Here is a 15716-nt window from a genome sequence, read left to right on the forward strand (position 1 = left end):
GGGAGTTGTGGAAAGAGATGTCTTAGCTGTGTTTGAAGAGTTTTATCAACACAATAAGTTTGAAAAATCTCTTAATGCAACTTTCATTGCCTTAATCCCGAAGAAGAATGATGCTTTCAATATTCGAGACTTTAGACCTATTAGTTTGGTGGGGAGTGTTTATAAGATTTTGGCTAAGGTGTTGGCTAATTGCCTGAAAGAGGTTTTGGATCAATTGATATCTGAGTCTCAGAATAGCTTTGTGGGTGGTAGACAGATACTTGATTCAGTTCTTATTGCTAATGAGTGTGTTGATAGTAGGGTGAAAAGTAAGATTCCGGAGGTTATTTGTAAATTAGATATTGAGAAAGCCTATGATTATGTGAATTGGGAGGCTCTTCTAGATTTGTTGAAAAGAATGGGATTTGGGGAGAGGTGGTGTAGGTGGATCTGCACTTGCATATCTACAGTCCAATTTTCTGTTTTGTTTAATGGGTTTCCAGCTGATTTTTTTAGGAGTTCGAGGGGATTGAGACAAGGGGACCCGCTATCTCCCATGTTGTTTCTGGTACTGATGGAGGTCTTTAGTAGGATGATGAAAAGAGTTGAAGGGGCTTATTTGATCCGAGGTTTCAAGGCTAATGGTAGATCGGGTGGAGGGGTATGCGTCTCGCATCTCTTGTTTGCGGATGACACGATTCTGTTCTGCGATGCAGATGAGGAACAGATTCTACATGTCCGGATGCTTCTTCTTTGTTTCCAGGCAGTGACAGGTTTGAAGGTTAATGCGTTAAAGAGAGAGATGGTTCCCATTGGGGAGGTTCCTAATGTCCATGTCTTGGCAGAAATCTTGGGCTGCCTGATTGGGTCTTTGCCAATGACCTATCTTGGTATGCTATTGGGAGCGTCTCACAAGTCTCATACCATTTGGAATCCTATCTTGGAGAGCATTGAGTGTAAGTTGGCCGGATGGAAGAAGATGTATTTGTCAAAAGGTGGAAGACTGACGTTGCTTAAAAGTACATTAGCAAGTCTTCCTACTTATTTTCTATCTCTTTTTACCATCCCTACGCATATAGCTAATAAAATTGAGAGGCTGCAAAGGGATTTTTTGTGGGGGGGATTCCAAGACACATTTGGTGGGATGGAACAAGGTGTGTGCGCCTTTGGAAAATGGTGGGTTAGGAGTAAGGAAATTAACTACTTTTAATAAAGCCCTACTAGGGAAGTGGTTATGGCGGTTTGGGATTGAGGAGACAAGGCTTTGGAGAAGGGTTGTAGCTCTAAAGTTTGGGGTAGAATGGGGGGGATGGACCTCCAAGCTAGATAGAGGGGTTCATGGATGCGGTTTGTGGAGAAGTATACGTATGGGTTGGGAGGATTTTAGCAAAAATATTCGGTTTGAGGCAGGGGCGGGTGATAGAGTTATGCTTTGGACTGATCAATGGTGTAGGGATTCTCCATTTCATTTTATTTTTCCGAGTGTGTATGGGATTGCCTCCAATAAAGAGGCATCGGTGGCCTCTTCTCTTGATCGGTTGGAGATAAAGGAACAGAGAAGCTGGGGTGTTCAGTTTATTCGGAGACCAAATGATTGGGAAATGGGTGAAGTGGAGAAATTTCCCCGTACTTTGGCTTCAAATTTACCTCCCAATGAGAATGGAGATCGTTTGCAATGGAAGTTGACTAAAATTGGGGTTTTTGATGTCCGATCGTTCTATAATAAGTTACGAAGTCCCTTACCCATAATTTTTCCTTGGAAAGGAGTCTGGAAGGTTAAGGTTCCTCGGCATGTCTCCTTCTTTGTGTGGACTGCTGTATAGGATAAGATCCTTACAGGTGATAATTTGAGGTGTAGAGGGATGGTTTTTGTTGACTGGTGCATTATGTGCCGTTGTAATAGGAAGACGGTAGATCATTTGCTACTTCATTGTGGTAAGGCTTATCGGTTGTGGAGTTTGGTCTTTAGATTGTTTGAGATTTCTTGAGTCTTGCCAAGATCAGTTGCGGATATGCTTTTTGGCTGGTGGAATTGGCTTGGAAAGCATTCGTCTAGCATTTGGAATCTAGCTCAGTTGTGCTTAATGTGGAGTCTTTGGAAGGAGCGAAATAGGAGGACGTTCGAAGACATGGAAAGTTCGGATGACCAGTTATTAGCTTCTTTCAGTGGCTCTTTGTTTGACTAGTCTAGGGCTTGGGGACTCACCTCTAGTGATTCTCTTCCCATGTTTCTTAGCTCTCTTCTTTGTAATTAGTTTCTTTTCTTTCTCTTTTCCTCTCTTGTGTTTCTTTTCTCTTTGTAATTTTCTCTCTACCTTATGTTTTTTTGCATAAGGCAGTGTTTTTGAATATAAATCTTTATTACTTATCAAAAAAAAAAATAGGAAGCTCAACTCCTTCAAAAGTAAGTCTTCCTGCCTCATAACATATACTCCACACAAGACTCACTACATCCCACACCTTACTTCAAAATATTCTTGGTTCCAACTCCAACAATCAATTCAAGAGAACATTGCCATTGGCATAACCCATTCAACACCAAATAGCATAACTATTAGCAACCACAGGTCCACGTCCCCTACAAGTGGGCAATTAAGCAATAGATGATCTGCAATTTCACCATTTGAACACACATACAACACCATTCCACTATAATCCCTTTCTTCAAACATGTTAGCTAAGAATTTTCCCAAAGTTGAAGGCAACATAGAAAGCTACTTTCAATTAAATAGTCTTCCAAAAGAATGCTATGCCTTTAGAAATAGGACTCCAATGCACTATCTGTCCTGTTATTCCCATAGATGACGCTTCCAAGGTGTTTCTATCTGCGGCTACCAGGAAATGGAAATTAGATATTGTATTCATCTACACATCACATGCCATGGCAGGAACAAACTCATCTCCCATCGACAATTGGAAATCTGACAGATCGTGAAAATATCTTAATTTTCTTTCATAAACCCACAACATGACTGCATCCTACTAAAGTAGATGTCCATTTACCCCAATCTTCAACATAATTAACTTTCACTAGACATCTCCAAAGTTGATCTCACTCCTGGGCTTACACTGTCACCAATTTCCTAGAAAGCTTGGCTGAAAACACTCAATTTTTCTAATTCCCAAACCTCCTGTCTTAAGTGATAACCAAGTAACTTTCTAATTCCCAAACCTCCTGTCTTAAGTGATAACCAAGTAACTTTCTACTTCCCAAACCCTATCTAAAGTGATAAACAAGTAATTTCAACCAAAAGGTATTTTGCTCATTCCCAATACCTCCCCAAATCCCATTTCTACAATCTATTAGCCAGCTTAACAGGAAAAGTAAACAAAATAGGAAGGCATATTAGAGAGAACTATTAATGAAAATAACTCCCCTGGATCTGTATCTTCTTCCACCTTGCTAATCCCCATTCATTCTTTCCATTAACACATTCGAAACTAACCTCGACTTAAAGAGAACCATAGTAGCAATTCCAGATAAGTGATAGATGAGGAACACACCTTACAACCCAAGAATCCACTTAGCATCCCTCTCTACTATCGATTTATTTAAAAGGAGGTTAGGCTTTTTTGTATTTTTATTTTTTTAATAATTAGGTGGTTAGGATATACTTTACTACTAATAATTTAAGACAAAAAAAAAAAAAGGCTTAGGACAGAGTAGGTCCTTGGGGTCATATATTCATGAATAAAAACAGTAGCCAAAGAACAACTTTAATGCATACATTTTCAAAGATAGGCATCTATAAATATAAATGTTAAAGAAATTTCATCAAAATAAAGCATCAACAAAAAATAAGATAATTTAAATGTAGTCTTGTTTCTGAGGGCACCTTATCTACTCTAGAAGTTGACCTCGCTGTTCTGCGACGATTTTCATAATCTCTAATAAGGCCCAGACCTTCAGGTGAACATAAAAATGAAGCATTCTCCAATTCCCATGTAGCATGCTCATAGTCTAGACTGCGCCATTTCACAAGCCATTCGTAATGGCAACCTAGATTATCACCAGCAGGCCCCTTACGATATTTATCACACTCTCTGGGAGACAATAACAATCTTTTTTGCAGCAAACGATGTGGCAATGTCCATACTTGCTTCCACTTCACAACCTGAAGAACAAACACATGTGATGGAATCAATTATCCAATTTGTTTTCACTTATCAATATCAGATTTTCTGTGTGTGTGGGGAGGGGGGAAGGGTGGTAAGAGAGTGAAAAAGGCAACAAAAATCATATACTATATAATAAAAATTGGGTCTTCAAAGCCGTGGCTGTTCCATGTGGCTATCTTCTCTCTATTACAAGTGGTTACACTCTCATTGATTATTAAGATAATTCAGTACAAATGAAGCTCTATTACCAAAAGAGCAAGTGATGATTTAATTGTTAGGATAGTTTGTTCCGACTAAAACTCATTTACATAAGTTCCAAGAAATTTAAAATTCTATTCCAACTAAAATTCTATTACCTAAGTTTTAAGAAATTTAATATTTAATTTAACATTATAATAGTTTATTCCAAGTAAAACTCTATAAACTAAGTTTCAAAATGTTTAAAATTCTACTCCAACTAAATTCTATCATAAAAAATTTCAAGAAATCATATCATACTCTATAACCATGATTGCACCATATGGCTAACTTCTCCCTATGATAGGTGGCATCATTGGAATGGTCAATTGTGGATGGCTGCCCCACACTACATGTGTGGTGTTTGTGGAGGGAGATGAACAACTGGAGCTTCGAAGATACAGAAAAAACTACGCCTGATCTCAAATTATTTTTCCTTAGAACTTTGATAAATTGAATGTTAATTTTGCATAGTTAGTCTTTTTGGTCTATTATTGATTTGATAGATTCATGTAATTTGCGTGATTGATTAATAGTCCCCATTTTATACTCCCTGAATACTTTGGTGAATATTTTTTTGAAATCTATAAAATTTCCATTACTTATCAAAAACAACAAATACACTCATTATTTTTTTTTAATATGTAAATTGAATACTTTATTAGAAGGAACGATCACTCAAATTCAAGCACCCTTAAAGAATTACATACAAACACTAATGTGGTCCAAAAAATCAACAATGGAAACACATGGCATTCCCCTAATGGGCCCAATCGAAGTACAATATGCAAAGATCTCAAAAACTAGCCCTAATCTATTGCATAAATTGCTCTCCATTCTCAAACTTCCGGGGTTCCTCTCCCTACATATGGTGCACACAATGCAATGCTGATGCTGACTAGCTTGCCACACAAGATTGTTTCAGTGAAGCCCAAACACCCTCTCCAAAGGGTCAACAAATATATCACTTGGCTTGGCATCACCCAAATGACTCCAAAGGTCGTAAGTGCAAAAGACCAAAGTTATCTAACTGTAGGACAGTGCAGTAACAAGAGCTGAACTGTTTCTTTTTCTTTTTCTTTTTCTTTTTTGATAGGTAATAGATATATTCATTAATAAAAAAGTACATCATGTTCACAATGATGGACAAACTGTACTTGAAACAAATACAAACAAATCAAAGGAAAACAGAAACAGATTGAAGGAAATCAAATATGGAAATACACAGCGTAAAACCACATATACGAGACCACCCAAACAATGCCCCAACTAGCAAAGACTTCAAAAATTATATATCTAATAACAACCACTAGCTTTTGTTTAATAAGGTTGTCCATGGTCAATATGGGAATTCAGTTGTTGTTGATACGAAGAAAGCTACCTCATGTGGAACCTTACCAAACCAGACACCTTTCCAAGGGATTGATAATGGAGTCCAAATCTTCTGTCCCACTTTTCCTGCTCCACTCTATTCTCCACTAATAAAAACTTGCCACGTGTTCACCTACTTAATTAAATACTACTATTAATTAATAACGGTAGCATTAATAAGTCAATAATGGTAGTATTTAATTAATTAGGTGAACACGTGGCAAGTTTTTATTGGTGGAATATAGAGTGGAGCAGGAAAAGTGGGACAGAAGATTTAGACTCTTGATAATGTGGGTGCATGTCTCAAACATGCATAATAGAATCTAACACTAAACTGGCCTTTCCCATCTGGGTTAATCAAATATATCATTGGTGTTACATGTGCAAGTGTAATGGTGAATAAGTTGACCATTTATTTCTTTATTGTCTAGTTGCTATGGATCTGTGGTCTATAGTTTTGGGTTTTTTTTTTTTTTTTTTAATAGGTAATCAGAAAACTTTTATAAAAGATAGAAAAAAAGGAATACAAGGAGTAAGTTGGGAGTAAGTTGGGTTTATTTGGAGTAAGTTGGGTTATGCCGCAATCCGTTTTGGGTCTCCTAGCGTGTTGGCAAGGCAAGTTTGATCATCATCGAAATGGTTATATTTGGTTAATTGTTCCTCGTTGCTTCATGTGGTGTTTTGGAAGGAGAGAAATAGTAGATTCTTTGAGGATAATGAGAGATCCATACCAGACCTCAAGTTGTTTTTCTTTAGAACTTTATTGGATTTGTTGGTTGCTATGCAAAACCAATCATTCCCTTCTTTTATTGATTTCCTAGATTCTTGCAATTTTTGTACTTGATTTGTTGACCCCTTGTACACTCCCTATGTACTTGGGTGTTCCTTTTTTGATATCAATTAAACTTATTACTTATCAAAAAAATATATATATATATATATATCAAGCCATTCACCCCTTGAATGTTCCAATCAAAAAAGTTCCTAATGAATAAATATTTCAATACTAGCTACTATCAACCTCTCCTAATGAATATATATTTCAATACCAGCTACTATCAACCTCTCCAAACGTAATGAACGAATGCACTGAAGCATCCTTATCCACTGCAATAGAATATAACTCAGGGTGCAAGACCTTCAAGGACAAATCTCTGCACCAGACATCATGCCAAAACCTAATTCTTTTCCATTCCCCAACCAACTTGAATGCCTTTCCACAAACTACAACTATGAGGTTTCCACACTACTGCCGTAGACCAATCACCCTATTGTTCCCCATATTTTGGGCTAATGACACCAGGCCAAAGTTGCTCTCAGCTCCATATCCTCTATAACCACTTACCCAACAAGACTTGGTTAAAGGTGGCAACTCGTCAAAACCCTAAACCCCATATTCAATAGGAGAGCACACATTATCCCAGCTCACTAAATGAAATATTGCCTAACCATCCTCCCCAACCCACAAGAAATTGCATTGGATCCCACTCAATCCTATTCGACAAGTATAATGAAATATTGAATAGAGGTGAGAAATAAGTAGGTAAACTAGCTAAAGTACGTCTAAAAAGCATAAAGTGGCCTCCTTTAGACAAATACAATCTCTTTCACCCAACCAACTGCTTCTCTGATCTCTTTTTTTTATAAGCAACTGCTTCTCTAATATTTCTAACACAACATTCCAAACCGCAATAGATAAACGTGGGATATACAATTCTCTCGGGACTTTGATGATTGAGAGGTGGATTTGGTGGCTGATTTTCTTCATCTATTAAGTTATCATTTCCCTTGGACTACGGGTAGATATCGGACGCACTAGAGCTTTGGAGGTTGAGGAAGAATCAGGAGTTCGACATTTGTTCTTTTTATGATGTTTTGAGGGGGTCCTCCCTTGTCACCTTCCCTTGGAAGTGTATTTGGGGTGTGAAGGCTCCACAAAGTGTCTCTTTTTGTTTGTACGGCGGCATGTGGGAGATTCTTATTTGTGACAATCTTACAAGGAGAGGATATACTACAATGGAACGGTGTTGCATTTGTTAGTGTAGTGGGGAGCGGTTGGATCAGCTTACGATTCATTGCGTGGAAGCTTATCAATTGTGGTATTTTGTATTTGGATATTTCGGTATCTCCTGGGTCTTACCGAAGGTGTGTGAAAGATCTTTTGTTTGGTTAGAGGAATTAATTTGGAAAACACTAGGAAGGAAATCACTAGATGTGACTCCTCAAGCTCGAGACCAATCAAATAGATTGCCAACAATAGAGGCTAGGAGTCGGTCCTCTGAGCTCTCCACATCCTCAAACGTAAGACTGTTGTGCTCGCTCCAAATGCACCACATCAAACATAGCAGCGCCAAATTCCAAATAGCTCGACAAAAGCTTTCCTAACTAATTTATTCACCCAAACAAGAGGACTATCACTATCTGCAAAACCAAAGAGACTCCAAAAGATCTAAATATAAAACTTCACGGCTAATAGGCCTCCCCGCAATGGATCAAAAGGTGGTCTACTATCTCCCCACTACATCGGCACATGCAACAACAATCTACCATAGTATAGCCTCTTCATCTCAAATTATCACTAGTAAGCACCCTCCCCCACCAACCAACTATTCACCTATGTGGCTTGAAAATTTGATTCTCTTATTCTTTCTTTAATTCTTTCATTTACATTTTAAAGTTAATTTGAGAGTGAGAGGATAAAACCAATTGGCAAACTTCCAAGCATAACCCAAAAATAGTATCACTCATCCTTCCTCCTTCATAACGCAAGGTTCATCCAGAAGGCCTAAGTTTGTTAGAGAAATAGAAATATGAGTTTAAGGGTTTTACTCTTGTGTTGTATAGGTGGTACTCTTCTAGAAAGGGTAAGTAAGTTTTTAGGGGTGATGTGCCCCTACCAACTGTCCCATTCAAGAATATTCAAGAATAAAGCCAATAAGTGAACTCCCAAGCCCATCCGAAAAGTAGTATTCTAACTCCTAAGGTAGCTCGAGTACTTAAAAATCATCCCCCATCCTACCTCCTTACCAAATTCACCCACATGGCCCAAAGGTTTTCTTTTCTTTCTTTCTTTTTGTCTCTTTTTCTCATTTTTTACATTTTAAATTTAAGAAGGGGAGGATGGAAGGATGAAGCCCAGGAGCTTTAAAGTATTGATTAATTAATTTTATTTATAAAAAATAAATAACTAAATTATAAAAATTAATAACAAAAAATATAATAAAATAATATAAATAGATAAAAATACAACAACAACTACTACTACTTTAATGATTAAACAATATCAATATTGCATCTCAAGATATAAGAAACCTGGTGTTTTCGGATGAATTTCGTAACAAGAGATGGAGCTTCAAGAATCAGTTGACTTTCTCGCACCCAACAATTATGAACATGAGCCAGACCTTTGTATTTAACAAAAAACTGCTTCTGCTTTTGCAAACCTAAAACCAAGTACCATAAGGTCAATCAACATTATCAGAAACCATCATGACCACCCACAGCAGTATAAATGCAGAGCATGACTAGAACTTTAAGAAAATGATTCAAAATCAATTATCAAAATTTTGGAGCACATGTTAAAGATTAAGCAAACTATTAACAAGAAAGCATGAGTTATCTAGTATTTTGCCCATACCATCACCACCTAACACCTCCACTTCTCTTTCATCCCAGATTGACTCCACACCCTCTGATACTGAATGTACACCTGTTTCTATCTTCTTCCTCACACACACAGGACAGTGCCAAACTCCAAGGGGAACATCTTCCAAAGGAGGATCTAGACAAGAAAGATGGTAACTTCTTCTGCAGCCTCTTCCTTCACAGCACCTGAAAATTAACTTAAAAGATTACTACAAAAAGTATGTACATCACATTTGCGCATGTACATAGCTACATTAACAAGAAAACATCTATTAAATTGGCAAGAGGCATCAGGCATGGAAATAGTAAAACAACAGGCATAGAGTCCAATCATAATGATATATAAACCAATTGAAAAAGGTTACCCACAATAGCTTCCCGCCAAGCTTGCAAGAAAGGCATATATTTTGGTCACTCTCTCTTTGAAGATCTACAGAAGATTCCTTTTGCTGCAAATAATCGTTGCGCTTTCCAGAATAACCAACTGTAACACTGTCTCCAGGTTTCCCTCTATCCTAATGCAATACATTTAGAAAAATGATATTCATAACAAGATCAATGACTCATCTGGGGGTACAAGTAGAAAAATCATCCAGTAAATTTATAAGTAAATTGTGATGATATATCCCACCTATTTGATAAGTAAAAATAATTCAGCAAGATCTGAAATAAGTAGATCAAAGAGGAAAAGTAGGACTTTAATTATGGTGAAAAGAAAAAAAGAATACTTCCTAAAATAAAGATAAGAAGACAAAGGATCATCTGCTATTTTGGTTTTTTTTTTTTTGATGTTTGGGGGGGGGGGGGGGGGGTGGTTGTGACTACATTGATGAGCAATTTCAGTGCTAGGTATCCATAGCTTTAGAGGTAAATTTATACTGATGCGCTCACAGACATGTTCAGATCAGCTTGATCCCCATAAGCAATCAAAACTACCACAGCAGTATCATAAAAACAGTAACAAATCTGGCAATTAGGATCCTTATTTAAAATTGTACAATGCTATTTCTTAGAGGCTTCAAAACAACTAGAGAAGACAAATGCATACAAATTCACCATATCAGATCTGTAACTCACTTGTTTAAACCTCTAGGGAACCAAGAGCAACCAATCACTGAGCACTAGACAATTGATACAGCCATGAATGGCAATTTGTTACAACTTCGCAAATTTGCCCATTCAAGAGTTCTTTTATGGGGCCCATGTGTGAACTGTGAAGTCCAATTGAAGTAAAAGTCACATGGTTTTACAGGTCTAGTCACATGTGCGCCATGGTTGGTGGAATTGATTTGGAAAGCATTCATCTAGCACTTGGAATTTAGTTCCGTTGTGGCCAGTTTCTTGCTTCTTTCAGGACATGAAAAGCTCCAATGACCAGTTGCTTGCTTCTTTCAGTGGCTACCTTTTTGACTGATCTAGGGCTTGGGGACTCACCTCCAGTGATTCTCTCCCTTTGTTCCTTAATTCTCTCCTTTGTAATTAGCTTTTTCTTTGTTTTTTCATTTCTCTTTTTGTAATCTTTGGTCTGCCTTATGCTCCTTTTGCATGAGGTAGCTTTCTGAATATACATCTTTCTCACTTATCAAAAAAATCAACTTGCAATGTGGTTTTTCATTTAACAAGTTATGGTCAATTTTGTATTCAAGGGCAAACTATAATTTTGGTAGTTAGTCAAGTATACAATTTTCAAGGAGATCTTGAGTATCTTATATTTTCTTTTCTTTTTCTTTTTATAGATACAATAAGGTTTCAACAAAAAATCAAATATTTTCCCTTTTTTAGTGAACCCATATACATTATTGAACCCTAACCCTTCTTAAACCTTATACCACCACAAGCAGATGACAAAATTCACCAATTTTTCCTACATCAATAAATAAGATAGTGCCTCCATCATTTCATCAAAAACAAGGTAAACAATTCAATCAGCTTCTTTTTTGACAATAAGATGGAAGCACCTGTCCCTAAAATAAAATGACATATACACTCATCTTGAAAGAAGGACAACGATACACACTTATTTATCTAAGGGAGGTTGTATGTATCTAAGGGGGATAAGCTAACTCTTATTAAAAGTACTCTCTCTAGTTTGCCTACTTATTTCCTCTTTCTTCTCCCTATTCCAGTGAAGGTGGCTAAACGTATGGAGAAATTATAGAGAGCATTCCTTTGGAGTGGTATTGGTGACGACCCAAAAACACCTCCAATGAAATGGTCTAAGCTTTGCAAGCCAATGCAGCATGGCGGGTTAGGTATTCGGTGTTTAAGAAGGTTTAATTCAGCTTTGTTAAGCAAATGATTGTGGAGATATGGAATGGAGAAAGATGCCCTGTGGAGGAGGGTTATAGAGGCAAAACATGGGAATGAATAGGGTGGTTGGTGCATATTGCAGTTCTTGATTGGTGCTATATGTGTAAGAGGTGTGGGGAATCGATACCATCTTCTTCTTCACTGCCCTATAGCTTATGAGTTGTTTGGCATTCATTGGGCTATGCCGCATAGGGTTATTGAGTTTGTAGCTTCATGGCAAGGAAAGTTCAGTCGGTATCAAAATCTAGCAATCTAGAGGTTTGTACCTTTGATGTGGTGGATTTCAAGGGAGCAGAATGCTAGAGGGCCGTTTGGTAACGTTGTTCTAGTAACGTTGTTTGTATTTTTTGGAAATATGTGTGGGTGAAAAAATGTGTGAAAATACGTGTAATATTGTTTAAAAACTGAAAACATGTGTTTAAACACATGTACCAAACGGGCCCTATTTGTTTTGAAGGCTGTAAACGGTCTATTCCCCAGATTTAGTTTGCTTTCTTTTTTACCCTCCTTGAATGGAGTTTAGTATTGCCGACATATTCATGTTGATCCCCTCCTGTTTTAATTTATTTTTGTAATCTGGGTTCTTGAATCTTGCCCCTTTAGTACATTTCCAATGTATTGGGTTGGCTTTTTTATTAATAAGTTTTTCGTTATCTATCAAAAAAAAAATGATACACATATTAATCACCAGGAAAAGAGATGCAAGGACAAAGAAGTGTCATATCAAAGCATAGGCAGAAAAGGAGCAAAAGTTTCATATTTGAGTACATTTAGTTTTAATCTATAAAGCCAGGGCAACAAAGAGATTTATAGAGTTTATAATAGTCATTTCTATCTTCCATATAAGGGGAAGGCCAAGGGAATCTGGGAAAAAAAAGAACTGGAAGTACAGTGAAAAGAACAGGAAAATAAAGAAAAATAAACAGAAGTTTTCCTTCTTTTTTTTGTAAATGAAAATAAACTGACCTTATTAATGGAAATGTCACACAACCCCTGGCTCAACTTCTTGTTGCAAGAGCAGAACTCTGGCTTTGTCAAATCATGATCTACTCTGCAAAACATGCAAGAAATATGAAAAGCAAAAACATACAGGGATGTATATATTTTAAGGAATGGCATAAAATCGCCCGGATAACCACTTGTTTGCCACCTGACTAGAGCAAATCAGTAGCAATATATTCCAGAACAAGCATACACAATTATATCACAATTTATAGACATCAACAAAAACCTACATAAAATGCCAATTTTAATGTTTTGTTTCAATTATACACTAACAATTCTCCTATGGACAAAGTTTAGCTATAAAACTAGGTGTAGCCTTAGGCTACAAACTTACTTAACATCATTTTATTGGAGGTAAATTTTGACAAATCCACCATTGGATTACCTCTTCTTCTTATATCCTCCATACTTGCAAAATTTAAAGCAAATTAAAGATCAATAGCTACGTCATCAATAAATTTTTTTAAATTACAAGTTTTTGTAATTTAAAATTATGCACAAAATATAAGCTTATAAATCATATAGTAAATAATATCCGATTAACACAAAATTTAACATGTGAATTAAGAGTGTAAAGAACATGCAATTTAATGGTTAGATTTTCAAAATATGTTGTAATATTTATTTTATTGAGATTATAGCCTTAAGCTTCAACCAATTTTGAACCTAAACTTTGTCCTTTTATTGGTAAGTTACACACACTCAAGGGTCTTCTGTCCATAACCTAACCCTCCACCTGGCCCTTACAAAGGGAGGAGGTGTCATTCAACTAAAGCTCATTGGCTCAATTATGCACTAACAATGAAACTAATGATTAAAGATTTTTGGTATCAGACAACTTCCACAAGTTGTCCGAAGTAGAAGGCAGTGAGCATCAGTCAACTTCCACAAGTTTCAAAATTCTCACAAAATAATATCTCATGCTAAATAAGATGACAATGACAAATGGAATTCAAAATCCACACATCTTACATGTAGAAATAGCAATCATATATATAAATAAACACAGTGATTGACATGATTAACAGTAAGAATTTTGCGAACTACCACCCATAGAAAAAATGGATAACAGATAAGCACCTTTGCCTCTTAAAACATGTGCCACATGTCTCAACAAGATCATTTCTTTCACACGCAGGTGGCATTGAAGAGATGGCATCAGCCATTGGGGTGCAGGTATCTTTTCTTGCAATTATAGCAGAAGTATCAGAACCCATTTCCACTGACTTTCTTTTTCTATTATTTACAGGTAAGACTTCCTGACACTTTCCCGAGTCACCGCAAAGTGACCCTCCTTTCAGTGCGGAATCTATCAACTCGGGTGCCTGTACCCTTTCAGGACTATCACTCATCGCTTTGGCCATGGCATTATTGAATGACAGAGAATCACCGCTCTGAGAAACTTCCATGCCATCTCCATCATCAGACCTGCGACTTTCGGCAGAAGAGATATGCCTCTGGCCTGGGTTGGACAATTCCACTCCATTTTTAACTTCTAATTTTCTCTTTGCAAATTTGTGTAGACTAGAATCCAATCCCACCAAAGATTCCTCTGCGGGTTCCTCCTCCTGCCTTCTACTACATTCGCCACCCCCACAGTTGCTGCTACCTCCCTGGGAGAACTTATCCAGCCTATTCTGCTCCTCGTGATGCGCTACAACTCAAGCAAAAAGAATACAAATGAGCAAGGTAGCCTGTTCAGCATTTTGATTATAACAATACAGTTTTACACAAGCAAACAATACAGAAGTTTCTGGTGCTTTCACTCCACTAATGCCTAGTACTAATAATAATCTACTTACTTACTCCCCATAAATGAACACGGACAAAAGAGAAAACTCATTTTACCTGCAGCATTGACCCTCTTTGGTTGTTTTTTGAACAATGCCCTATAAGCCCGAGCATCCATTCGCTTTTTTTTGGGCTGTGCAGCAACAGATTCATCCTCTTCTACACTTTTCCCTAACTCTTTAGTTTCCATTGTCAACTCCTTCACACTCTTCTCCTTCTTTTCCTTCTTCGGCTTCGCCCCAGATGAGCTTGAGCTCTTCCCAGATTTCTTGGATCCAGAAGAACTCGACTTGGTAATCTTCTTACTCTTAATAGATTTCCTAAAAGAACTCAGCGTTTCCCTCTTCTCAATCCTCTCAGATTTCCTCTGAATCGGCGTACGCTTCTCCTCAAGCCGCTCAGATTTCCGAATAATAGGAGGACTAGGGCTCAGAACCTTCGTCTTCTTCGACGATGAAGTTTCTCTAACAGACCTTCTTAGCCCAGACGTTGCCGCAGAGCCAGCAGAGGTAGTCGATTCTTTACCACTGCTTTGCCTCACTTTCGAACTGTTACTCTCGTCGTCTTTAACACTTCGACTAGGTCGAGTCTCGTTTGCCATGCCTTCAACTCTGTGAAAACATTTCGTTTCAGATTGCCATTGTCAGATGCTCAAAAACCCTAAATCACACACAAACAACACCAGAAAACACTCAATACTCACGCACATTACGAAATCACAGAGAATTCAAACCGAAACCCTAATTCACAAAAAAGAAACAGAATTTCAAATACATACACTTCCATTTTTAGAGTAAAATCAAGCATAAGAAACACGTGAAAGTGTGACTAACCTGCATGCAAATGCGGATATTGAATTATTTTCCAGGGAAAATAATAATCCAGATTTTTAGTTTTTGATTTTCGGAGAAAACGAAGAGAAAGTTTATAAGTTAGGTTGAGTGTTTGTTTGGTGCTGGGAAAGATTAGAATATAAACGCTGTTGTCTTGGTTGATGAGAGAAGTATAGAGAAGTTACTGAAACTGAGAACCTTATTATTTTTTTTGTGACTATTATGCCCTTCTTTAAATGACCAAAGCATCCTTCATTGTTAAGAAGTTGTCTGCCGCACGGCGGGGGTGAATCGGGTGATAACGAAATTCTAGTTTTCAAGCTTCCCGCCGTACGAGGCATGGAATTTGGCAGGTGTTTCTTCTTTTAAATTCATTTGCTATATATGTTGAGAAGCAAATTTGCTATTGGTTGTTAGACTTTGACT

The 15716-nt window shown here is 37.3% G+C and overlaps 1 protein-coding gene across 2 annotated transcripts in view; it reads right to left on the bottom strand.

Annotated features, from left to right (window-relative positions):
• The window catches only part of LOC142605556 (uncharacterized), a 49162-nt gene extending 33682 nt beyond the window's left edge, over positions 1–15480 (bottom strand). Inside the window, exons 1-8 of one of the 2 annotated variants that reach the window (XM_075776964.1) lie at positions 15291–15480; positions 14515–15068; positions 13747–14320; positions 12628–12712; positions 9721–9866; positions 9344–9537; positions 9019–9149; positions 3816–4094 (exon numbers count right to left, since the gene is read on the bottom strand). In XM_075776964.1, coding sequence (XP_075633079.1) covers positions 3816–4094; positions 9019–9149; positions 9344–9537; positions 9721–9866; positions 12628–12712; positions 13747–14320; positions 14515–15058 — 1953 coding nt within the window. In that variant the 5' untranslated portion in view covers positions 15059–15068; positions 15291–15480. Of the gene's footprint in view, positions 1–3815; positions 4095–9018; positions 9150–9343; positions 9538–9720; positions 9867–12627; positions 12713–13746; positions 14321–14514; positions 15118–15290 lie in introns of both variants that reach the window. The other variant, XM_075776963.1, reaches the window with a different exon arrangement.
• Positions 15481–15716: the final 236 nt, after the last annotated feature.

Source organism: Castanea sativa, chromosome 8 (genome assembly GCF_040712315.1).
Source record: "Castanea sativa cultivar Marrone di Chiusa Pesio chromosome 8, ASM4071231v1".
Lineage (NCBI taxonomy): Eukaryota > Viridiplantae > Streptophyta > Magnoliopsida > Fagales > Fagaceae > Castanea > Castanea sativa.